We start from the raw sequence: 27,611 nt of genomic DNA, 5'->3' as shown, positions 1-27,611 counted from the left end.
GTCGGTCCAAACTGATGAAAACGGACTGAAGGACCTTTTCATCGGTCCAAACTGATCGTGTGTGGGCCCCATCGGTCACTTATCCTTCGGTCAAAAATTTTAGAACTTGCTCTAAAATTGAACCGATGGACGCCTAACCAATAGGCCAAAACCGATGGTGTGTATGCAAAAGCATCGGTTAAAAACCTGCGCATGCTCAGAATCAAGTCGACGCATGCTTGGAAGCATTGAACTTCATTTTTCTCTGCACGTCGTTGTGTTTTACGTCACCGCGTTGGACTCGATCGTTTTTTTAACTGATGGTGTGTAGGCACATCAGACCATCAGTCAGCTTCATCGGTTAACCGATGAGAACGGTCCTTTAGACCGTTCTCATCGGATGGACCGACCGTGTGTACGGCCTTAGACAATTTTTGCTAAAGTGCGTCCATTGGAAGATTTTCTATCTGATCACCTTCCAGGAACTGCTTTAATGTTTTGGAGTTCCATTCACATTTGATCTGGGACAGTGACCCCCAGGACCAGTAGAGAGGGTTAATCTAGCCAGAAGAGACACAGGTAGTAATATAAAGCTGAGATGGTTTTTAAAATGTCCCCTCTTTACATTACTCGCCTTTATGCCTCTTACACACGGCCGGACTTTCCGAGAAAAAAAGTCAGACAAGCTTATTTTCTCTGAAAATCCGACCGAGTGTAGCCTCCATCTGACTTTTTTGGTCGAAAGTCCGACGGCCCTTAGATAGAGATTCTGTTTGTTTTTTTGTCCATCGGACTTCCGACCGGCTCACGGCAGACTTTTGCACGGTCAAAAGTCCGACCGTGTGTACGAGGCATAAGGCTTACTTTAGGGCTTTGTTTAGAGGCCGAATTTCTGTCATATTTTGCTGTCTATATTCCAGAAAATGAGGGAATATCCGACTAAAATGCAGGCAGCATTAAACTCCTGGCAGAGGTTCTAAACCTTCCTCACTGTATTACAGAGTTTAGTTTTTATTGCTACCTGTGTTTCAGTTAGAGGAATTTTGCTTTTTTGCGCTGGGTGACATCCATTTAATAGACTGGATTTGAGAAGATTTTCCTTAATTTCCTGTTCTGTCTGAGATCAGATACACAGGAAGTAAAAATAAATCTTTCAAATCAAGTAGAGACATTGCACACCCCACATACATACCTCACTGACCAGTTCAATATACGGTAGATGTGCCATTGAAGAACTATAGACAGCATAATAGGTGAAACTAGCTTATCAAAATTGTAAGGATAATGCTCTTTTATTCAGAAAAATATAAAGGGCAGAAGACAAATATTACAGAGCAACATAGGTCCCTTTCCAAAGGACAAAATAGAGAAAAAACTGCGCTAACTTTAAACAAAAAATAATAATAAGCTGCTACATACAAACAAACAAAGCTTAAAGATAATAGACAAAAAATGTAGCGCTAAAGATACAATGTAAAGATACCAGGTGAGGCACCAACATTAATTAGTGCATGTGCACATATCAGATGACTTATTAAATAGTCAAAAATAAAGTTCCATAACAAAGGAGACTGAAGTAACCTTGGGTGGTAAAAGCTCAAGCTGGGAGAGGGTTAAGTGTTAGTGGGTGCTTTTCTAATTAGGAAGTCTTTGTAACAATCCAAAAGCACCAAATACGGTGTCTACAATTTAAGTTTTGCGCAAACCTGCTAGAGCCACCAATTCTAATTACTTGCACGTTGTAACATGTAGTTTATACATGAAATTAACATACTTTTAATTTGAACTTTTTAAGTTGTTCAGCAAGAAATTGACCAAGCTTTTCAAGTTGGTGGAATCCCTGAAGATTACTTTCATTGCTTTAAAAGGATTATTAGCGACATCAAATATAACCTGTCCAATAATCGAGCTTCAGACTACATTGACGTCCTTCCCCTCAAACCTGAACTAAATATGACTCTTCATGATGCCCAACAGATTCTGATCAAAAGACTGCATGAGAGAGTGAGTAAACTACAATTTGCGCTTCCAGATGTTCTCCTCCAGAGGTGTTCCACCTTTGATTTTTTTTCTTTGGGAATGCCTCAGTATATATGCAGTACTTATTACTTGAAACAATTGATTTGCCATGCAGAACTGTAGAAAACAAATGCATCTCAGTTTAGGAAATGTTAGGTTCTACATTGCACCTTGGATTCTGATATTATGTAAACCTAATGCCTTTCTGAAGTGTGTTTATATTAATTCTTCATTCTTAACCAAATAATGTTTTTATTGTAACTTTCAATGGCTATGATTATTGCTCTATATTTGTAAAGTGGCAACATTTTATGTGGGTTGTACATCAACTTATGAAGGGTTGCCAATTACAAATTTTGACTTTGAAAAAGTAATAAAGACAATGCACATGGCTTGAAATTACTGTACGAATAAATAATATTAATAGTATTGCGAGCAGAAGGACATTAGTTAATTATTAGGAGAGGGTTTGGTGTGTATTGTCATATACAAGGCCATGTATGGAGTTGGGAAATTGGTTTTTAGGTATTTTGAGAAAACAAAATACCTTGAATACTACATTGTAAGCCAGGAATCAGATTGACTAAGAGTTGCACGAAAAGAGCTCAGACGTGGTTGAGAGGGAGTTATTACAGCAACTTTCACAATAGATTATAGAGGTGAAAGTTTTGTTACTGACAGGACATGTAGTCGAGAAGGGCATACAGTAGATTACACTTTTGTGTGTCCTAAGTTAAGAAAAGTTATACTTTGGACATTTTACACAAAGTGTTGTAGAAGGATGTAGAGATACTCTGGATATGAGGAATAAAAAATTGAGCAAAAGTAAAAAAGTGACACCAAGGCAACAACATTTTGAGGTAATTTGAATGATAATTCAACTATCAGAAGGTTATCAGGAAATTGTCTGGAATTTAAACAAAAGAAGTTCAGTTTGTTCAGCTTACATTTTAAGTTTTCTCAAAAAGTATCTTTTTTTTTTATTTTAAAGACAGAGGAGGACATAATGGAGTGTACAGATAGATTTTGGTGGCACTGGGTGCCATTGGTCATACTAGCTACACGCCATACTGGACATACTCTCTACACAGCCTGCACTCCTACAATGAGGGCAAAAAGACAATGGGGGTACATTAGAGCAATAAAAAATAAAAGATAATCAGGAAGGTGGGTGGAGGTCATGCTATGTGTTACTGCAATTGGGGCTAAGCTGTAGAGGAAATAGACATCTCTGATATCTTCAATTTACATAGCTTTAGTTTCCTTGGTGCTGGTAAAATCTCAGAAAGCCATTGGTACTGACAGCCAATGAGGCATGAGTACTCAATTGACCCAATCTGTAGCTTTCCCTCTGAAGTTTATGCATGCTACTAACTGCTGTAATAGCTTGCCCATCTTACAATTAGATACGGACTCACAGTTTGCAATTACTAAATTTACCATATTGGCTGCACTTGCTTAGTCATTCCTGTTCTAATGGAATAGCAATGTTTACTGCAGCCCATACATATTTTGTTGCTGACCTAAAAAATGTCACTTAGTTTATACCTTTTACAAAAAAAAATGATTGCATGGCTTTGATCAAGTACAACTCTGGGCTTTTGCCCCACTTGTTTTGGTCTGGCAGGCAAATGCACCGCCATTTGGGTAACACAGTAGGTAAGGAGTTAGTGTTGGGATCCTGGATATAGTTCACACCAGGGATACTGTACATCAAGAAAAGATGTATGTTTTCCCCAATTTGGATTGAGAATGTGTAGGTTTAGGCTTGAGTATTTATTTGAATGTAATAGGTTGGGCTGGGGTGAATTGTTCTCTCACTGTAGCACTGCATATTATGTCGCTATGTATTCATGGGAAGTATATAAAACATAAAAAACGTATATTTATATAATTATCTAAATGATATCTTTCAGCTGCGCCACACAAACATCTACGAGTACAGTACCAGCTGGGGATGGGATGGGATAAATCCTGTTAGTAACAGGTCTCATGCATATTATCTGGAACGTCTTTGCAATGACTTTCAGAGAAAGGTCATTGGTCACTTCAACAGGTCAGTTGTGCAAAACCTCTATAAAGATAACATGTACCATTTACACATAATGTTTCATTTCAGAAACATCATTATTGTAATAGAATTCAAAAATTACAAACTATGCTGATGAAATTTACGTTCTCTTTTTATCTGTTAAATACATAAAATAATATGTTTGTTGACAACTGATGCTTTATTGTTTGTTGCTTAGCATGACAAATGTGCCGAGCTTTCCAGAGAAAACTTGGACTAGGAAGCAATTCTTCAGATATCAGAGGAATGAAGAAATTCTGGAACATGCCAAGCACTGCCACACTCTGTAAGTTCTGCATATTGTGCCAAGTATGGTCTCAGAATGGCAGTTGTTACTGTCCTTTCTGGTTGTCTGCAATGCTGCAGGGAAAATAGACCCTGAATATTTACTATTGATGCTGATACTTAAGTGGAGGTTCACCCAAAAAATTTATTTTTAACATTACATTCAGCCGAGTTGTCCTAATGACAATCGCCTGTTTTTTTTTTTTTCGTACATACCTTATTTTCACAGCCGCTTCCGGGTATGTCTTCTGCGGGACTGGGCGTTCCTATCTGATTGACAGGCTTCCGACCGTCGCATACTACGCATCACGAGTTGCCGAAAGAAGCCGAACGTCGGTTCGCAGGCACCGTATAGAGCCGCACCGACGTTCGGCTTCTTTCGGCAACTTGTGACGCGTAGTATGCGACGGTCGGAAGCCTGTTAATCAGATAGGAAAGCCCAGTCCCGGAGAAGACATACCCGGAAGCGGCGGTGAAATACGGTATGTACAGGGAAAAAATAAAAAAAAACTGCCGATTGTCATTAGGACAACTCGGCTGAATGTAATGTTAAAAATGTATTTTTGGGTGAACCCCCGCTTTAAGTATGATGAAATAAATGCACTCAGAATTCTCAATGAACTGTACTAAATGACCTATATATACAGAACTGAATAATGTATGTGGGACAGTGACTGACTACCGGCTCCCATTAAAGAGCTGTTTATTTTATTTTGCTATCCTTGGTTGTTTTCATATGTTTCCGGGCTTGTGCGTAGATACCATTGTATATAGTGAAGTTCTATTTAAAATTTTATAAGTGGGTCTGGAGATTAATATAAAAATATCCCCTTTCATATGTTCCATTTTTTCTAAGATATCAGCTCATAAAAACGTGTTGGCTTACTTCTAAAAAAAAAATGCTAGTTGCCTGGTTGAGTCTGGCTTCAATAATTTAGGGGTCAATTCACTAAGAGTTAAAGCGGACCTTCAGTCATCTTTTCAACTTTCCATCTATTAAATCTTTTGCCCTTGTTTTAACTTTGAATAGTAAAACATTTTTTTTTCTTCCAGTAAATACCTTATACAGTCCATTTCCTGTTTCTTGCTTGGTAATAAGGCTTATGACATCATGCACAGCTCTCTCTCACTCTTGTGAGAGTTTGCCAGGAAGGGAGGGGGTGAGTCATAAGGGGGCCAATGAGAGCTGCAGAGCTGGAGGTGTGCCTCTGTGTGTCTGTGTAAACACAGGAAGTAGAACAGGCAGCAGCTTCAGCTGCCCACAGTTAAAATGGTTGCAGCCAGACTCAGTGGAGGGAGATTTCTGCATATTATGAATAACAGTATATATAATATAATATGCAAAGTGGATGGAGGGAAGCTTCAGAATAGCAAAGAGGTCTTTATTACAAATTTATATAAGCAGACTGCAGTTCCTCTTTAAATAATGGCAAATAAAATGCGGCAAATCAGTTGTGAAAGTTAAATTCACTAAGTAAGTACCGCATTGGGCTGGTTGCTAAGCGAGCCAGGAATCAGGCTGCTGCATCCCTAACAATTGATGGTTCCTCAGCTGTCAGTGGGTTCCCTAGTGACAGCTGAATGTAAAAAAAAAGCAGACAATTGAAAACGTTGAAAAAAATGGCAAGCACCTTCCTCCCTCCTCCTGAACCATACCAGACCACATGCCCTTAACATAGGGGGTGGTTGCTTTGGAGCAATGCATGAATCTATCCATTATCCATAGAGAGGGTGGCTGGAGAGAGAGGGCGGTGCACCGTGTGGCCTTAATGGACTGGCCACCCCTGATCAGTATATTCTAACAGTAGGGAAGGCTCCCTGTTTTCAGAACACAATGGTACAGCTGGAGTGATTCACCCATATACATTGGATGTCTGGATGGGGGATTTGGGTCTTTTCTTTTTTTTTTTTTTTCGTTCAACCTTCTGACTGAATGAAAAAAAAATATTAAAGGGGGGCTCCAGGCTTCTTTAGATTATTTTTTTTAAATAAGCAACTACATATACTGTAGCTGCTGACTTTTAATATAAGGACACTCATATGTCCAGGGATCTTGCAATGTCCTCACCTGGGCTGATTCTTTAATCAGATTCAAGTGCAGGCATTGGCATCTCTAGTAAGAGAAACAAGTAGTGAAGGCTTGTGTTATTACAGCTTGTTGCCTACTGCATATGCGTGAGTCACGCTGCGCCTTGTGAATGGTCCCAGAAGACTGTGATGCATCCCAGAGGATTGCAGTGAAGGAGGGGGGCCAAACTTATCGAAACCAGGTACATACTCCCCCCCAAAAAAGTGACAAAGGTGGTAGTGGAGGGGGGGGGGAGGGTGCAAACAAGTGAAGCTTCCCCTTTAGGGTGGAGCTCCGCTTTAATGTATGGCCAGCTTAAAGGGGTTGTAAAGATAAAAATATTTTCCTCTTAAATTAAAGTCTGACAGTAGCTGATAAAGTAAAAAGTAACGTTTTGCATTATAACTAGTTTGATACCTGTTGAAATGGAGCTGTTTTATTCACCTCCGTCACTCCTGAATCGTTATTCTCACTGACTTCCTGGTTTGCGGTGCGCATTCATTCTTTCTACATCACGGTCTAATGGGAACTACAGTTCCCATTAGGGTTAGCATCCATGCCTGTGAGGGATAAGAGAGCATCTTCACGCAGGGCTGTAGTCATAGGGAGGGGGTGAGCACATTCTGCTTTCCACCATGCAAAACGGCTCAGATGCTGGTGGAAAGCAAGAAGAGGAGAGACAGGAAATGGCATTTTCAAACCTGGATTACTGTATTTTGGAGGTCAAAAGGAAAAACGAGGTAAGTGATATTTAAATGCTCTAGCTTACAGCAATCAATTGATCTAATAAAAAACAAACCTTTAGTGTTCCTTTAAAGGGGTTGCAAAAGGTACAAGTTTTTTCACCTTAATGCATTCTAAAAACATCTGAGGATTAGCGCACCCACCAAGCCCCCCTTTTACTTACCTGACCCCTCGAAAGTCCCGTGCCCTGAACGCGCAGGCTTCTCTGCTCATTAGGGACCGAGTGATACCGTGAGCGGCTATAGCCGCTCACTGTATCACGGGAATGCCCCCGCAAGAACTCACCACCATGCAAGCTCACTCGCATGAAGGTGGTGAATTCTTGCGGGGAGGAGACGAGACAGCCACCGAGGGACCCCGGAAGACCAGGTTCGGGGCCAGTAAAGTAAATCTCCTGTTTTTTTATTTGTAATAGGCACGAGGCATGAAAATAGCTTCCTTAATAAAAAGACGTTATGCCCTTTTTTCCTGTTCCATCTTAACCACATGACAACCGGGCCTATTTTGCCACTTCTCTCCTTCATGTAAAAATCTAAATTTTTTTGCTAGAAAATTAATCAGAACCCCCAAACATTTTATATATATATTTTTTTAGCAGACACCCTAGGGAATAAAATGGCGGTCATTGCAACTTTTTTTCTCCCACGGTATTTGCGCAATATTTGTTTTTAGGGAAAAAAACAGTTTCATGAATTAAAAAATAACAAAACAGTAAAGTTAGCCCAATTTTTTTGTATAATGTGAAAGATGATGTTACGCCGAGTAAATAGATACCTAACATATCACGCTTTAAAATTGCGCACACTCATGGAATGGCGCCAAACTTCGGTACTTAAAAGTCTCCATAGGCGACGCTTTACATTTTTTTACAGGTTACTATTTTCAAGTTACAGAGGAAGTCTAGTGCTAGAATTGTTGCACACGCTCTAACGCACGCGACGATACCTCACATGTGGGGTTTGAACGGCGTTGACATATGTGGGCGGGACTTGCATGCGTGTTCGGTTCTGCGCGCAAGCTACCGGGGAAAGGGGCGTTTAAAAAATGTTTTATTTTTTATTTTAACACTTTTGTTTACATTTTTTTTTAATCACTTTTATTCCTATTACAAGGAATGTAAACATCCCTTGTAATAGGAATCACTGTGACAGGTCCTCTTTATGGAGAGATGCGGGGTCAATAAGACACCACATCTCTCCTCCAGGCTTACAAGCATGAAATCGGTGAAAAAAAATTCACGATCACATGCCGACAGCCGCGATTGCGGCTTTGTTTACTTCCGGGTACTCTCCTCTTCTCCGGGCCTCCGACGGTCATAGAGATGACTGGTGACCATCTGGTCTCTGGGCCCCTGTTGGCATGGGAGAGCCCGGAGAAGCACCGGATGGCGGCAGGATGGGGGGGGGACGTGACCTCCCGCTACCTATAAGAACATCCTCGGTCGTCAAGTGGTTAAAGTCTAGAATAGCAGATTAATTTGGCTTGGTCGATTAAATAGTTTAAAAAAATAGAATATGTACTTTGAATTGTCCTAACAAAGTTGAGAGGACAAGCCAAGGTGAACATGTATAAACCTTATTAAGGCTGGAAAATGGGCAGTTTCTGCACTTTACTAAAAAAAAGTTTCGCTTTTTTCGGGAAATGTCATGCATCGTGCAGGCAGCGTGCATTAGTATACATGTTTTCCTTTTATAGTTATGATGACAACATGGATGTAGCTTGTTGTCACCCAAACAAAATGTTGGGACAATATGGCTACAGCAGTAGTATTCATTCTGGTCTCATTCAAATCAACTTTCATTGTTTTCTATAATGTGGCAAAAATGTGAATTAATATATAATGAATGTTGGTGAAACATGAGAGATCTTTCCATTCAATGTTATTTCCTTAAAACTGATTTTTTTTTTGTGCTGTAGTGTTAGCAGCTTCCTAGGTCGGCAATCTTTCCTGCTGGATCTTCAGGAGCAGATAAAGGCTGGAAACAGACACCTAATAGTTCTTCATGGGCAGCCTGGAAGCGGCAAGAGTGCTCTTATGGCCAAACTGGCGGTATCAGCAACACATTGGATTTCTGGGTAAGATCTATTATTATAGAGATGGATAATAGAGATTTTCTCACCTATTTACTAAGGCAGTACAATTAGCAGTGGTGATGGTCCTAATTCAGGGCAGCAAATCAGATATCACCCCTTAATTAAACTGACTACATGAAACTGAAATCAGTTGCCACTTGTGATTGCACTTTACAAATTCCTACTGTTTTTCTTTTATCTGATAATATGACTACAATTCACAAATGTATGGTTTTAAAGGTTCACCCAGGCTATTATTTCCTCTTCTTATACAGGGACATCAGGGTTGTGGCTCGATTTATAGGAGCTACTGGTGAGAGCAGAGATATTCGTCTGTTGCTACAAAGTCTTTGCTATCAGATTGCAGATATATATGACCTGCCAACGTGCTTCTCAGAGGTAATCTCTACACATTTATATCCAGCTGTGTCATTTGTGGTTGACTTTACCAGCTTTAATATACTGTAACTAGGAACAAAACAATTTTGTGTTTTTATGAAAAGGCACTCCCATGTACCAGCTTATGGCTAAATTGGGTGAACACAACATAAGGTGTAAAAGCAGTTTAATTGCAATGTTTTGGGTCTTTGGCTTGGGACTTCTGCTACCCATGGGTGTATATCAGTGGCAGCTGGTGCTCAATTTTTTTTGGGGGGGGGGGGCGCAAACGGAAAAAAAAATTGCAGCCTCACTGTGCCCATCAAATGCAGCCACTGTGCCATCAATTGTCACCACTCTGCCATGCCATCAAACCCAGCCACTGTGCCATCAATTGTCACCACTGTTCCAGGCCATCAAAAGCAGCCACTGTTCCATCAATTGGCACCACTGTGCCATGCCATCAAATGCAGTCACTATGCCATGCCATCAAACGCAGCCACTGTGCCATGAATTGTCACCACTGTTCCATGCCATCAAATGCAGTCACTATGCCATGCCATTAAATGCAGCCACTGTGCCATGAATTGTCACCACTGTTCCATGCCATCAAATGCAGTCACTATGCCATGCCATCAAACGCAGCCACTGTGCCATCAATTGTCACCACTGTGCCATGCCATTAAACGCAGCCACTGTGCCATGCCATCAAACGCAGCCACTGTGCCATGCCATCAAACGCAGCCACTGTGCCATGCCATCAAACACACTGTGCCATCAATTGTCGCCACTGTGCCAATTGTCACCACTGTGCCCTTTAATTGTCGCCACTGTGCCCATTGATGTCACTGTGTCCTTTAATTGTTGCCACTGTGCCCATTCATGCCGCTATGCCAATTGTCCCCACTGTGCCCATTGTCCCCACTGTGCCTATTATCGTCAGACTCGTCACTGTGCCCTTTAATTGTCGCCGCTGTGCCAATTGTCCCCATTGATGTCACTGTGCCCTTCGTCGCTGCTGTGCCCCCAAGGCACTTACCTTTACTGGAGTCAGCCATCCACGTCCTCGACCCTCGCCTCGATGTCTTCTCCCGCCCTCGATGACGCTTCAGCCAATCAGGTTACCGGTAGCCAGAACCGGCCAACCTGATTGGCTAAGACGCCTGTCAGTCTTATCCAAGGAGCGCACATACCTACGTTCCGAGGATAAGCTTCCGGGGACCCGAGGGCTGTACTCGGAAAGCCTATCAGAGCCGCTGGCTCTGATAGGCACTTCCGTACAGCCAACCAGCTGCCGTTATTCAGCTGGCTGGCGCTCAACATCCGGTCAGCTGAATAGTGGATGGCAGCGGGACAATAACATAGATTCGTGCAATGCATGAATCTATGTTATTAGACTCAGTGGCAGTGAGAGCCAGAGGGGGTGGCGCTCCGGCACCCTCTATGGACGAACCGCCATTGGTGTACAGGTTCTTTTAAGAGCCTTTAAAAGCCCCTGCTAAAAAATTTCGGTATTGCCCCCAAACCACCATTTAGGTCCTGGAAATTTAAAGCCGAAGACATACTATAATAGTCACAAGATGCTGCGGATTTAAGGGTAGAAGACAGATTCTGTGGGAAAAACCTGAAATTTGCCATGTGGCATTTATTTTAAGTGAACACTTTTGTTTTTTCATGGATTAAGGGGTACAGGTGGCGTCATGCTACTTTTCTTCCTCCATCTTTCATAGGCATAGTCTCTGATAAATAAAGCTCACTGTCATACTTACTTCAGTAGTCAGTTTATTCAGCAGTTTAGATATTGTTTAGGTTCTTCTTCACAAGTAATGCCATAGCTTGGAGCTTATGAAATCAAATTTGTTCTGAACGATAGCTACATTATTGACATTCATATTTTTAGGACATGTCTAAATGAAACTGTACAGCTGTTGGCTTTAAATGGAACAAAATACATTAATGTATTGCATATTTTGGGATATTTTTTAACATCTTTTGAGCTTCTTTAATTATAAATATGCCTCAGTAACAGGTTTAAAAACTCTGAATGAAAATCATATATAAGTGTATATAATGGGGAATTTGTTTTTTCTTTTCTTTCCTTTTTTTTTTTTTTTAGAATATCAATGGGTTAATAAATGAGTTTTCAACAGTGCTGGAGTTTGTTCCACGGAGAAGACCTCTAATGGTGATCCTGGATGGTTTAGATGCTTTATCAGGAAATTACACAAACTTTTCCTGGATACCCAAGGAACTGCCTCCAAATGTCAACTTCATTGTATCTGTTCCCAGTGGCAGTGAATCAGATTGCACCTTCTTTAAACAATTACAGGTAATACATTTTTTATTTTCTTTTCTAGTACTAGAGATGTACAACCTATACAATAAAAAAAATTGTTTTGCCAACAATTCACCCAATTCCTCTCATGATCCATATGCTAGCAAATTTACCTATCATGAACTTCAAATTAGTTGATTTGCTTTTTTTGACTATGACTTTGGAAGGAATTTTTTTGGTGGGTCTGGTATGGATTTTAAGGGGAACTCCATGCCAAAAAAAAAAAAAAGGCGTAGGCCCCCCCCCCCCAATCCATATCAGACCCTTATCCGAGCAAAGGGGGATGAGCAAGGCCTCATCCCCACAACCCTTGCCTGTTCCCCCCATGTTGTATTCACCAAAAAACTGTCAAATAAATAAAAACAGAAGATAGTTTTTGACAATTCCTTTATTTTAAAATAAAAATAACAAATTGTCCTGCGATGGCCCATTCATCTTTAATCACGGCACAGACGGACCCGTAAAATAGAAGAAAAAAAAGCTCTGCCTCGATGGGAGGCGTCCCGCAGACGGCTGTCTCTTGGCTGTAACAGTTGTTATATAGGCAAGGGCAGGACCACCGGGTGACATAACTGGGGGATCCCGCCCCCCTCTGATGTCACATGACACTGCCACTAGCTAACTAACCTGCCTGCCTAATCTAGCTCAATCTATTTCCGTCCACAGTCACACACTGTACATGGCTGCTATGTAAGCAGCCTTTTATAGTGTGGGGCATGGATTTAGTCCCCCATAGCCATAATTTGCCAAAGGCACCCTGAATTTGCCACAAACGCCCCATTATATTCGCTGAACGGGCAAACACCCGATGTTCAAGTCGAATTTACGTTCAACTTAAACATCAAGCCAATCCCTACTAAATAATATATCCACAGCACATAAATAACTACACGGAGCAAATCATGGCTACCTTGGTTATGTGCAACCTATGGGCAGAAACTGCCCATTGTCCAGTGTCCATTAACATTTAGGTGGTGCATAACTGAGGCAGTCATGATTTATAGTCTGCTCTGTGAACCATGATGTACTCCAAGAAATGGATTTTACAGAAGTTAAGTGGGGAGATGTTGTACATTTAAAGGGGACCAGTCGCTATTCAACAATATTGACTATACTATTTCTCTGGGGAGCCTGGTGGATGAATGGAGTAATCAATATCCAGAGAAAGTGCAGTGAGCAGGCACTCCCATTGGTGGTGGAGCACTCTTATTTTTGGTGGAGCAAGTAATTAAAGATAGATCTTCACATTATGAATTGATGTTGAACTTTTTTGATTTATTACATTTGAAGACATCTATTTTTGGGACTAATTGCTGTGATTGTTATTTAGATTTACTGATAACTTTGTCATCATATGATACTGTGGATTTTTGTTATTTTTTGGTAGTTATTTATGTGCTGTAGATATATCTTTGAGTAGCGCAACACAATTTATCACTTTTTATTGCCATTGGTTTGGGAATACATTGAGTGTTTTGCTGCAACTCACTAAGAGCCCATTCACACAGGGATGACTTTAGATCCCTCTTCAAGTCGCCCCAAGTCACCCCTTAACCTTCCTGGCGGTATGATTCTTTCAGAAAAAACATGCTGAAAGCGGTACCATTATTTGCAAGGAAATTTGGCGTTTTATACTGTAGGCCTGTAATTTTTTTAGAAATAACTCACTTAAATCTGACCAAACAAGATTCTAATAGGCATCCCGGGTATGACATTTTTTTAAAAACAAAATTATAAATTATAATATAATAAATAATTATAAATAATTATAACAAATAATAATATAATTATAATAAAAATTATTCAATAATGTAATCAAATCAAAATCACTGAAATTTGCTCAGTTGCAGAATTGTTGCTGTCATTTTTTTATTTTTTTTATGACGAATTTCCCCACAAATCGCTATCGCACAATTCTGCAAGTGATTATAATTTATTATCGCTGTTTTTTAGCTGATCTAAAACTATTTTTGACATAAAGGGACACTTTTGGTTGCTATGGACAATCTACAGTTTGCAGGGAGAAAGAAACATTTTTATTATATAAAATAACATGCAGGACACTGGGCAGACCACTAGGGACAAGGGGGTGTGTTTTTTTTACATACAGTACTGTAATCTATAAGATTACAGTATACTGTATGTAATGTGTTTGTTTACTTTTTTGAATTTGGCGCCGTTCTCCGTCCCCGTGCGTCGTAACGTCGCAGGGAACGGAGATCGGCGGCACAGGAGGACGCTGTGTGAATCGAGCGAGGTCCCGCTCGCTCACACAGCGCGGTGGCATCGCTGGATCCAGGGGCAAGGTAAGTAAACAGTGCCTGTGGATCTAGCGAGGCAAGCCCGAGTCTGACTCGGGGTTACCGCTCGCAGCATGAAAATCTAAACCCGAGTCAGACTCGGGAATACCGCCAGGCAGGTTAATCGCCACAAGTCGCGCTAAATGAGAAAATCAATGTAAGTGAATGGAACCGTCTTAATGCACACTACTGCAGTCGCTCCGACTTCAGAAAAGATTCCTGTACTACTTCAATCCGACTTCTAGGCGACTTGTAGGCAACTTGTACCCATTGATTTCAATGGAAGTCGCCTCAGAAGTCTGATCACTGTCTTAACAGAAGCAACAATACAGGAAGAGAACATACATTTCTCAGGCAAACCCCTCCCTCCCACAGAGCTGATTGTTGTTTGATTGGCCACTGGAAAGACTGTCCTGGAGACGACTTGAAGTTGCCTTGTAAGTTGCCTTAGGTTGTGCTGTGATTCATACTCAAGTCATGTCCAAGTTGCCCCCCAAAGTCGTGTTGGAAGTCGTGTTGCCCCTGTGTGATAAGAGATTCATTATTATTTATTTTTTATTACTTGACACGCTTTGCATGTTTTATTTTTGAGGTAGCGTTCAGAGGTTTAGATTTTATTGTTTATATATTACTTTTATTTTAATTTAAGGGTCTAAATTAAAGTATTACTATACTGATATATACAGTATCTAATAACTATAACTAATAAGTCCAAAAAAAATTCTTAGTTTGGATAGAGTGGAGAGGGATTAAAACACCTGTCAGTTTTTATTGCTGTTTGTGCCCCTGTAAAGGAGATTCATCCTCTGTTTGTCCTGTTTGCCATTATCATTGAAAGTGAAAGTAATGGAAATTTTGGGTTGTCCCCAGAAAAGTTATAGAGGGGAAATCTTCCAATGGGGACCCTTGTTCTGGTGACCTGGGGTCCCCAAGAGATTCCCTTAATTTCCAGGGATTTCCTATAACCTCCTTATTGGCTATGGAACAGAAAGTGAGGGGAAATCTCCACAATGGGACACAGATGGTGAAATAAATCTGACAGTGGTTACAACCCTCCCTTGCTCTATCCAAAATTAAAAAAACGTTTGCCTATAGTTCTACTTTAAACGAAAGCATGCTCCACCTCCAACACTGACAGGATTTTTTTTCATAACTGAAGACTAGATTTTTATTTATCCACATTTATCCAAAAAGGAGTTTTTGTATAAACACATGCTCAAACTAGAATTGTATAATTTATTGTAGGCATTAGTATGTGTGTACAGTAGAAGCTGCAGCAAGTCAGATAAAGCCTGCCTTATTTCCTGGCTGGAGAATGGCCAGCATCATCAATCTCTGTCCTTCCCAGCCTTAAGGTCTGTGGCCTATCCATGTAATTCATGTTACTGGGTCTAACATAAGGTATGCAATGAAAACAGAAAGGTTCTATTTAAAAATGTTCTACACTCCTGTGACCCATTTTTAGCAGACAGCGGGCTGAAGCCTGTTGTCGGCTGACGTCACAGAGCTTGGGCTCTGGAAAGATTGTGACCATTGGGTCGCTTTCCGCCCACATGCCTGGACCAGCACCTGGCTTAGCCTCTCAGCAAGAGAGCCTGAGCCGCTCCCACCCCCTCCACAGCCCAGCGCTCCAGTGAGTGCGGGAAGGCAGAGCAGAGAGCCAATGACTGAACAGCACCAGCTCTTTGCTCAGGGAGCTCTTCAAACCGAGCGATTGTCAGTGTATGATCACTCAATTCTCAGTCTTAGAGCTAGTGGGGGACAGATGCCGCATCGGACCAATGCTGCACCCACCTGAGTAAGTATGATTCTAAAAAGAAAAACATTCCATACTTCTCTTTTAATCTTTACTGTAACAACAGATTGTATTTTATTTTGTTTTGCAGAAACTTACGGTAGAGCAGAATGTGATCCAGATACCACCACTAAGCTCAGTAGAAATAAATGAAATGTTTGACTTTTGCGTGAGTAAGGATCACCGTAAACTTACCAGTAACCAAAGAGCAGTATTGCGTCAGGCTTGTGAAGCCTATCCTATTCCACTGTTTGTGACCTGCGCTTATATGGAGTCTCAGCTATGGACATCGTATACCCCAGACTCAGATATCTATCTGTATCCTAATATCTCAAAAATTTACTCTTGGATTCTAGGAAGACTGGAGAGGATACATGGAGAACAAATGGTAAAGAAAAGTGCATCTTACATTTCCCTGTCTAGGAATGGCATCACACGAGAAGAGCTCCTGGACTTGTTATCTCTAGACCAAGGTGTCATGGATGAGATTAAACAATACCAGGGTGTTACGGTGCCAGTATTTCCAGAAGCACTTTGGGAAAAGCTGCGTTGTGACTTTGGAGTTCACTTGGTTGAGCAAAGGACGGATAATAGTTATGTTTTTGACTGGGCGCACAACCAGTTCAGGTCAGTTTGTTTGAATCGATATGTGAAAACAAAGGAGTATCAGATCGCTATCCATTCTGCATTTACAAACTACTACCTGGAAAGTCGTAGTCGCAATAAACTCAGTAAAAGTGAGGTGCCAATGATGCCATTCTCATGGCTGGTAAAGGAAGAGAACACGACAGTTCCTGTGTTTAACCTGCGTAAACTCCTTGGGATATCTTATCACCTGGTCCAGTCTAACCAGATTTCCCGGCTGATAACAGAGTGCATATTTAATTACGAGTACCTTCTCCATAAAGTTTGGGCTTCGTCTGTTGTAAAGATCCAAGAAGACATAAAGGCTGCCATTAATCCTGAACGGTAAGATAGTAAACACTGATGGTATTTAAACATCTGATGCATCTGATGAACTTAGTTTTTTTTGTTTTATTGAGGGATAAACCTTGGATGGGGATGGGACCCAAGATCCACTCCCCCACCAAAAAAAATAAATGATACACTCATATGCATAATTACTAAACCGCAAGATCTTTCTAAATCCCGCGATAACTCGCGGCAGACCTCCTGTGAACAATGACAAAAGCTCCCAGGACACATTGCGGCATCGAGGAAGTGACGGAATACCCTCACACTACCTGATGAATCCATATACAGGAAGCGGCCAGTAACATAAAGGATTACTAAGGTTTGCCTTCCCCTGACAGTGACTTGAGCTGGGCATCGCCGCTTAGTGAAAGATCGGCTTGGGTGGCTCGGCTGCTCTAGTCCTGCAAAGGGAACTGAGTTCCTGCTGTGAAAAAAGTGCAGGAACTCCGTTCCCATGCATTCCCGCAGGACTTGATCCCTGCCCAGTGTGGATGAATAGAACATCAATTGTTTTTTGGGACAACTATGTACACTTCTTGTACATACTCCTTCAGCTTTCTCTTGCACAAACTTGCTTGAAGCTCGTCACTCCTCACTCCACCAGCACATCACTTGCTGCAGACTGCTACTCCTAGTCACCTCCAGCACATCACTTGGTTCCCAAGGAACAGCTGGCACTATTCGTTTGCTTAGGCCTGACACTGACTCAGCCAGGCCTCAGCAAATGGCCTTTGCAGGCTGGGACTGCGGCGGGCCCCAATGGTGTAGCAGAAAAATCCTGATCCCAGTTAGCCCTCTTCAGACACTGCCAACCCTCCTGGCTGCAGTTGCCTCTTTCCACTGCCCTTTCCACCACAGTCCACTCTTCTGGTTCTGCACCCATCTCAGACTGTAAGCTCCTAGTCCTCTCAGGCGTGCCTCCCCAGCTCTGAGTACATCCAAGTTTTATCCTGTGTTGAGTCATGATGAAGGGGGAGTGGTGTTGCCCCTGAAATGTGTTGGCTGTTTTTATTTATTTTTTCCCAAAAATTAAAAGGATCTTGGACTCTTTTATCTGATTTTGGACTGTATCATTTATTGTTCTTCTTTTATCCAGAAAAGAAAAAGGAGATCCACTCACTACAGTGGGGATCAAAAGTTTGGGCACCCCAGGTAAAAATGTGTATTAATGTGCATAACGAAGCCAAGGAAAGATGGAAAAATCTCCAAAAGGCATCAAATTACAGATTAGACATTATTATAATATGTCAAAAAAAGTTAGATTTTATTTCCATCATTTACACTTTCAAAATGACAGAAAACAAAAAAATGGTGTCTGCAAAAGTTTGGGCACCCTGCAGAATTTATAGCATGCACTGCCCCCTTTGCAAAGCTGAGACCTGCTAGTGTCACGGATTGTTCTCAATCATCGTCTGGGAGGACCAGGTGATGTCAATCTCAAAGGTTTTAAATGCCCAGACTCATCTGACCTTACCAGTAATTTGATGCCTTTTGGAGATTTTTCCATCTTTCCTTGGCTTCGTTATGCACATTAATACAAATTTTTACCTGGGGTGCCCAAACTTTCGATCCCCACTGTATATAATCCAGCTTTCATTTTGTAACACCAATATACAGTGGCAAAGTAGCTCTTCTGTGCCAGATCATGTACCTATGTGATCTGGCACTTCCGGGTAGGGGGCCTGCTGGTTATGCTATAATTAGAATGTCTGCTGCCACACGCAGATCAGTGAGCAGAAGACAGGACAGAGCTCTGCATATGTAAACAATGCAGAGCTCTGTCCTGTCAGCAGGGTCGTGGCGTTTTTCCCCCCCTGCAAAGCAGAGAATAAAAACTGGCACATCCTTTAGTAAAAGCACCTTACAGTTAACACATAAACACTGGCTAGGCACACATTTAACCCTTTTATTGCCCTAAATGTAAACCCTTTTCCAGCCAGTGTCATTAGTACAATGACAGTGCATATGTATATCACTGATCACTGTATTAGTGTCACTGGTTCCCACAAAGTGTCAGTTAGTATCAGATTGTCTGCCGCAATATCGCAGTCCTGCTATAAGGCGCTAATCACCACCATTACTAGTAATGGCCTGATCATGAAGGGGGTAAATCTTCTGCAGGGAAAGTGGTTAATGCAAACCAATGCAATAAAAGTCTCACAGGGGCTTAATCATATAGTTAGACTGCAGGGGAAAACAATCATTATATCCAAGTTTAACAACTACACATATAAAACAACTACACATATAACTCATTAATTATCTCAGTGAGCTGAGCGAATGATTACATTATCAATTCAGAGCAATTTCACAGTAGGTAGAGCACTATACTTCTACACACTGCTACATACAACAGGTGATCAAAGAACACTGAATCTTCCCCCAGAGAAAAACATTTTGACAATATGTATCAAAGTGTATCCAAGTTAGATCTTTGTTATATTGTGTAACAACTTCAGCCCAGGAAGGATTTGCCCCTTAATGACCAGAGCATTTTTTGCGATTCGGCACTGCGTCGTTTTAACTGACAATTGCACGGTCATGCAACGTTGTACACAAACAAAATGTATGTAATTTTTTCCCCCACAAATAGAGCTTTCTTTTGGTGGTATTTGATCACCTCTACGTTTTTTTTGCGCTATAAACAAAAAAAAGACAGACAACTTTTTACTTTCTGCTATAATACATATCCCAAAATTAAAAAAAACAAACAAATGTATTCATTAATTTAGGGCGATATATATTCTTCTACATATTTTTGGGAACAGTAGATCGGTCATGTCACTAGGCAGAATGTGTAAATGCCTTGTTTACATAAGCAGTGCCCCGTTCTACCTCTCCTCATCGCGATCGCGGGCCGCCAGTGGACATCAAGTCTGCGATGTGCACGCGCTCGCTATCTTGCTTCTACAGAGGGACATACAGGTCTGCCCATTTGCACAGCAGTGCCACTCTGCTGACGTATATCGGTGTGAGCTGGTCGGCAAGTGGTTAAGTTTAATCTATGTTCATTAAAATTTTAGCACATATACAAGTAGCGTCATGTCACAACTGAGTATAAAAGAGAAGAGAGGCGCCTCTAAGTGTAGCAATATGGTTACATTTAATGAAGGTACAACATTTAGCAGCTCACATGGTTGATGATTAAGGCACATCTAAGTATACAGGCATCCGGGGTAAAGCTGTCCACATAGACCATCCTCTGCACCGCCATTGACATCATCCCTCCCACACTGCACTCCACAAGCAGTTCAAGCCTCGCTTTCTGATCGCTCTACTGCAGGGTTGTCTTCCTGGTCACTATTGCAGATTGACAGCGGTGAAAGCCAGTGGTACGGAGGATGATCTATGTGGACAGCTTTACCCCGGATAGCCTGCATACTTAGATGTGTCTGTTTAAATCATCATACTTCACTTACTGTAATATAAAACTGTATTCACGTTAATCATCCAATTATTGATAAGCAGAAGTCCTGTTTCTTATATTTTTTATTTTCCTTGCACATAATTGGGTATTTAAAGTGAATACTTAATTTGTTAGTTAAGTAAACAGCCTCCGTTCTGTTTGCAAAACAACCCCAACATCCCATAACTAAAATAATGAACTTAATACAATGTTCAAAACAACTTGTGCCCAACCTCCTTGGCACTTACCGTGTTACCCATGAACCCTTGCAGAAGGTAGTTTGCGGTTTTCTTACCTAGGTGCTTACTCAGGTCAGTGAAAGATAAATATTCTTTAGACTGATTTCTAGTAGTTTGGTTTATTTTTTTTACACTATCTTAAACTTACCATGCTGTTCATCCCATTTCTCTTCATGTGTTTTTTTCCTCTGATTGTTTATTAGGATCTTGCTGTGGTGCAAGTCTTTTTAAGGGAATATAGAGAGCAGAAATGTGGAAGTCTGGATTAATAAAGGGGATTTAATAACAGTAGTCTCCAGTAGCCTAATGTCTCACCTTCTCCTGCAACACATTTACAGTCTTTGACCACCTCCTCCAATTGTATTTCTGCAGTCTCGGATACCGTAGTATTGCATTCACTCAATATTATATTATAAGACCCTTTAGTGATGTCAGGGGTCACACATTAGGCCCTTATATTAAAAAAGTTTACAACCACTGTTCTATACAATTATACCTCAATTACTCAATTACTATACACTAATAGCCAGATTCAGGTAGAGATACGACAGCGTATCAGTAGATACGCCGTCATAACTCAGAATCTGCGCCGTCGTATATTTAAGCGTATTCTCAAATCGAGATACGCTTAAATGTTGCTAAGATACAACCGCCGGCGCCATCGTATCTTAGTTGTCTATTTACGCTGGCCGCTAGGGGCGTGTACGCTGATTTACGCCTAGAAAACGTAAATCAGCGAGATACGCCTATTCACGAACGTACGCTTGCCCGTCGCAGTAAAGATACGCCATTTACATAAGGCGTTTTCAGGCGTAAAGATAAACCACCAAAAAGATGGCGCAGCCAATGTTAAGTATGGACGTCGGAACCGCGCCAAATTTTTCAAGTTTTACGTCGTTTGCGTAAGTCGTCCGTGAATGGGGCTGGCCGTAATTTACGTTCACGTCGAAACCAATGAGTCTTTGCGGTGTAATTTGAAGCATGCGCACTGGGTTACGTCCACGGACGGCGCAAGAGCCGTTCGTTAAAAACATAATTTACGTGGGGTCATGCTTAATTTACATAAAACACGCCCACCTCTTCCACATTTGATTTAGGCGCGCTTACGCCGGCACATTTACACTACGCTACCGCAAGTTGTTTGTGAATACTGCATATGAGATACGCTACGCCTGCCTAAAGTTAGGCACGTCTACCTGAATCTGGCTATAAGGCTTCATATAAACATATGGTTGGGGGGCAGCTGAAAATAGGGTTAAACCAGGCGGTGAGGAGGCATCGCATTGCTTCCTCACCACCCGTCAATAGCCTCTGAAGTGTGATCCAAACACAGATCGGGCTTCATGGGAAAGGGAGATTTAGACGCATTAGATGCAGGTCTAAATTTACCCTAAGGATAACCATTGCTTGTACCCCTTTAATTCTTACTTTCCTCCCCCCTACTTCTGTTTTTTTTTCTTCTATTTTTGATATCGAAATGTGATGTTTTGTACTGCATTATATTGTTTCCATTAAAAAACTAGCAACAATTAACATTTCAACCTTTTTTCAAAAATGTCAATTGTCACGGAAATTTCCGTACAGTGTTTTAAAGTGGATTTTCACCTTTGCAGCCCAATTTGAGAAACATTAAAACATGTTTTTTAGGTGTTCTTATTCACATAGCATACAATAAAAATTATTTAAAAAAATCTTAAATTTCTAGTTGTTTCTTTAAACATGATTATGCAAAGGACTCTAAATGCTGCTTGCATTGTTCAGGTTTAATTGCAAATATATATATATAATGTGCCTGCAAAGGTGGAAATACACTTTAACTTATTTTTTCTTTATTATACTGTTTGGTCCCATAAACTTTTTACTAGAATCTGTATATCCTCCTAATCATCACACACTGGTGATATATTTTGCATAACAGACCATCGCTTGATTTGAATCTGCTGTCTGAAACTCTTCAGTTATCTACCAAAGTTTTGCTGACAGATCCCTGTCAACTGGCTTCTCAGCTGAAAGGACGACTCCACCAGATAGAAGTTTTAGATAAACCTGTTGCTCCTGGTAAGATATACTTTTTAATGATATCCACACAAAAAAATGATAACCTTCGTAAACTGATTACATGTAATTTCGTGAGTTGACAGAGGTTTCATATTTACTTTAGTAATATATTCAAATCATATGATTAATTGATATACATATCATGTGCCTAAAGGAAAATATCACAAATGGTTTACTATTTATTCATATGAGTATAGCTGTACTATAGGAGTGTATAGGACCAGTGTGGATTTGATTATCATCCTGATCATTCTTTAACTTGTTTATTTATTTGCTATTGTATATGTTTCTTAGCTAAAGGATACGTGCCATCAAGACAAGGCAGAGGCAGGATGGGCACCTACCTTGAGGATTGCACTATGGGGGGAACAGTTGGGGCTCCAGCATCCACATTGTCCCAACTGGTTCCTGCACTGTGTGGGACCAAGCTGTCAATTGACAGCTCAGTCCTGAAGATTACACTGGGGGAGCCGTGTAAACAGTGGTGCCACCGTCTTTGTATTAGGAGTGCTGAAACTACTCTTGAGAAACAGAGTGCAGTGTACCCGCGTCAAAGTGACAGAAGAGCCCCAGTGATTAGACTCTGTAGCCCTCTTTTGGTGGAGGTTATGATAAATGGCTCTCCCCTAACAGGACAGTGTGCTAAATCTGTAGGTAATTATGAGAACCAGAACCTTTGCTCAGTGGAAGAGTGGGTTTGATAGTTGGCAGTGCCACCACTCTGTACAGAAGAGATTTCCTTCTTGGGAAATTAACCAGTAATCTAAAAAAATCTATAAAAGTAATTGGCAAAAGAGGAGCTATTGCAACCAGCATGTAACTATACGTATATAGATGCACAGCTGTATGAAAAAATTATACCAGCTTTATATCAGAAAAGATTAATAAGAATATATACATCCAAACATGTATAAACAGGTATTATCAGCAAAGGGCAAGTCATAACGAAATAGTGTACATAAATCTGGGTGTATATAGTTATTAATAAAGATACCTCCAGATGAAGGTTGCAGCACAGTTGCAAGGGCCCCTGAAGATGATCGTGATGTGGCATCTGTCTTGGCATTGGAGAACTGAAGACCAGATCAGCCATGATGGGGAGATCCTCCAACCACTATCCAACCAGCCTGGAACGCAGCTTCTCACCAGAAGAAACTGTGGTGTAGCACTGGAACTCAGAGTCAGCCTATCTACTCTGTGTCCCTAGTAGTTTCTAATCTGTCATGGAACTGGACCCCTAACAAGTGGGCATCAGATACCTAATCTGGCTCTAGACTATGCTGGCCCTGAGCTAAATCTAGCTAAAGAATCCCAGACCAGAAGAGACAGGGTTAACTAAAATAACAGCAGCTGCATATAAACTATATTACAATAATCAGGCTCACCTACTAATATACTGGAAGGTGACCAACGGACAGAGATAAGATGAAATATACCGCGCACTCAACAGAAGCAATCCAATGCTAGTGTGCAGTCTGCAGCACAGGTGTCAAGTCTCATTGTGTCTTCTCACACTAAATACAATTTATAAGAGAGAAGAGCCAGCAACTCCAAAGCCCTTGAGACAAAAATGTATTGGCTACATATGAGTATTAAAAAAGCAAACAGCTGACACGGTTCGGCATGAGCCTTAGTCATAGCAAGTTTAAAAATAAAATAATAAAAACATTTATTATTATTATTATTATTATTATACAGGATTTATATAGCGCCAACAGTTTGCACAGCGCTTTACATCAGGGAAGACAGTACAGTCACAATACAATCAATACAGGAGGGATCAGAGGGCCCTGCTCGTTAGAGCTTACAATCTAGAAGGGAGGGTCAAGTGGAAAAAAGGGTAGTTAGCTGTGGGGGATGATCAGATGGACTCAAATGAAAATACAGTTATGTGTGGGAAGGGTAGGCTTCTCTGAAGAGAAGGGTTTTCAGGGATTCTCTAAAAGCTGATAGAGAAGGAGATAGATGGATAGATTGGGGTAAGGAGTTCCATAGGCATGGAGAGGCTCTAGAAAAGTCCTGGAGACAAGCATGGGAGCAGGTGATGAGAGAGCTAGAGAGTAGGAGGACTTGAGAAGAACGAAGAGAACGTACAGGTTGGTATTTAGAAACTAGGTCAGTGATGTAGCTGGGGGCAGAGTTGTGGATGGCTTTGTAGGTAATTGTTAGTATTTTGAATTTAATTCGTTGGGTGAGCGGAAGTCAGTGGAGGGATTGACAGAGGGGAGTAGCAGAGACAGAGCGGTTGGTAAGGTGGATTAGTCTGGCAGCAGCATTCATGATGGACTGAAGGGGGGATAGAGTATGCAGAGGTAAGCCAATGAGGAGGGAGTTGCAGTAATCGAGGCGAGAGATGACCAGGGAGTGAATTAAGAGTTTTGTGGTGTCATTGGTTAGAAATGGGCGTATTTTGGAGATGTTGCGAAGGTTGAGGCGGAAAGATTTGGACAGTGATTGAACGTGAGGCTTAAAGGAGAGTTCAGAGTCCAGGACTACTCCTAGGACCTTGACATGTGGGGATGGGCAGATAGTTGTACCATTAATTTTGACAGAGAGATCAGGGGAAGAGGCACGTGGGGGAGGAAAAATTATAAGTTTTGGATAGGTTGAGTTTGAGGAAGTGGTGCGACATCCAAACTGATATATCTGATAGTAAATTAGTGATACGTGAGGAGAATGAAGAAGTGGGTTGAGGGGTAGAGAAGTAGATTTGAGTGTCATCAGCGTAAAGATGGTATTGGAAGCCGTGGGAGGCTATCAGCTGACCCAGGGAGGAGGTGTAGATAGAAAATAGGAGAGGTCCAAGAACAGAACCTTGGGGGACCCCAACAGAGAATGGAAGAGGAGAGGAGGAAGTAGAGTTGTAAGCAACGCTGAAGGTGCGGTTGGATAAGTAAGTGGAGAACCAGCGAAGAGTACAGTCACGGAGACCAAAATTGTGGAGTTTTTTGAGGAGGAGTGGGTGGTCAACCGTATCGAAGGCGGCAGAGAGGTCCAGGAGTAGGAGCACAGAATAGTGTGCCTTAGTTTTGGCTGTTAGTATATCGTTTGTTAGTTTTAGGAGAGCAGTTTCTGTGGAATGTTGAGGACGAAATCCAGACTGAAGGGGATCATGGAGGTTATTTTGAGCAAGGTGGACGCTCAGTTGGTTGTAGACTAGACGTTCAAGGAGTTTGGATAAAAAGGGGAGCAAGGAGATGGGGCGTAGGTTGTCAAGATTTGACGGGTCCAGTGAGGGCTTTTTAAGTATGGGGCTGACTAGTGCATGTTTCAAAGAGTTAGGGAAGATGCCAGAAGAGAGGGAGAGATTGAAGATGTGAGTTAGAGAGTGTAGAATCGAGCCAGAGGGTGAACGTAGCATTTGCGAGGGAACAGGATCCAGAGCACAGGTGGTAAGATGGACGTTAGCAAGTAATTTAGCGACCTCGTCTATAGTGGTGGGGTTGAAAGAGGGAAGTTATGACTGTACCTGTAGGCATGAGGCGTGAGGCGTGGAGGGTATCTGAACAGTAGAGATCTCGTTGCGAATTGTATCAATCTTCCACTTGAAGTGATTGGCGATCTCCTGGGCGGTGAGTGAGTTAGTGGGTGGAGGCAATGGAGGACGAAGGAGAGAGTTGAAGGTAGAGAAGAGTTGACGGGGACGGGATGATAAGTTTTTAATAAGGGTGATAAAATAGGTCTGCTTGGCAGTGAAGAGGCTGGAATTGTATATTTGGAGGGCAGATTTATACTGGGCGAAGTCTTCCTGGGACTTAGTCTTGCGCCACAGGCGCTCGAGAGCACGGCTATGTTTTTTCAGACTTCTAGTATCATCTGTTTGCCAGGGTTGAAGGGGACGGGGCCTTATTCTGCGTGTAGTGAGAGGGGCCAGTCTGTCCAGTGATGCTAGAAGTGAAGTGTTGTAGACTGAAGTGGCTAGGTCGGTGCAGGACAGGGGTGCAATTTTGTCATAGAGGTGGTCATTCTCAGAGTATAGAAGAGAAGGGTTGATATGGTCAAGGTTTTTACGAGTAACTGTTAGGCATTTGGGGGGAGAGGATGTGGAGGAGAGTGAGAGAGTAAAATTAATAAGGTAGTGATCAGAGAGGGGGTAAGGATAATTGGAGAGGTTGCATAGAGTGCATAGGTGGGAAAAGACAAGGTCAAGAGTATTGCCTTCAGAGTGAGTAGGAGCATGTATCCATTGCTTCAGGTCAAAAGAGGAGGTTAGACTGAGAAGTTTGGAAGTTGCAGGAGTGTTAGCATTAGTAGGGATGTTGAAGTCGCCAAGAATAATTGTGGGGATTTCAGAAGAGAGAAAGTAGGGTAGCCAGGCAGAGAAGTCATCAAGAAAGGAGGATAATGGACGGGGGGGGCGGTAGATGACAGCTATCCTTAGAGAAATTGGGGAGAAGAGACGAATGCAATGCGCCTCAAATGAGGAGAGTGACATAGAGGGAGGTGGATGAAGCACCTGAAAGGTGCTATGTGGGGCCAATAGGATTCCAACACCCCCTCCTTTGCGCCCACTGGGTCTGGGGGAGTGAGTCCAAAGAAGACCACCGTGGGATAGAGCAGCAGAAGACGCGGTGTTGGATTCATGAAGCCAGGTTTCAGTAATGGCGAGTAGATTAAATGAGTTAGCGATAAAGAGATCATGGAGGGGGGTGAGTTTGTTACAGACGGAGCGAGCATTCCAAAGGGCGCAAGAGAAAGGGAGTCTGGTCTTGGGAAGAAGGGAAATGGGAACTAGATTGTGTGGATTGCGACTGCATGCAGAGGGTGTAGGGTAATGGGTGCGTTGAGCACAGTTAGATGGAGGGCCAGGGTTTGGGGAGACATCGCCAGAGGATAGGAGAAGTAGAAGGGTGAGGGAGGTAATGTGGGAATGCGATTTATATGAG

At 41.7% G+C, this 27,611-nt stretch overlaps 1 protein-coding gene across 1 annotated transcript in view; it reads left to right on the top strand.

The window, feature by feature from the left end:
- Positions 1–27,611, top strand: part of LOC120921252 — a 140,758-nt gene that overhangs the window by 61,698 nt on the left and 51,449 nt on the right. Inside the window, exons 10-17 of the mRNA XM_040333973.1 lie at positions 1,775–1,983; positions 3,915–4,054; positions 4,248–4,355; positions 9,084–9,242; positions 9,515–9,638; positions 11,734–11,946; positions 16,139–17,016; positions 22,586–22,725. Of these exons, the coding sequence (XP_040189907.1) occupies positions 1,775–1,983; positions 3,915–4,054; positions 4,248–4,355; positions 9,084–9,242; positions 9,515–9,638; positions 11,734–11,946; positions 16,139–17,016; positions 22,586–22,725 (1,971 nt within the window). The remainder of the gene's footprint in view (positions 1–1,774; positions 1,984–3,914; positions 4,055–4,247; positions 4,356–9,083; positions 9,243–9,514; positions 9,639–11,733; positions 11,947–16,138; positions 17,017–22,585; positions 22,726–27,611) is intronic.

Source organism: Rana temporaria, chromosome 1, assembly GCF_905171775.1.
Source record: "Rana temporaria chromosome 1, aRanTem1.1, whole genome shotgun sequence".
Classification (NCBI taxonomy): Eukaryota; Metazoa; Chordata; class Amphibia; order Anura; family Ranidae; genus Rana; species Rana temporaria.
Note: the sequence above shows the minus strand (reverse complement) of the source record. Positions and strands in the feature narration are given on the sequence as shown.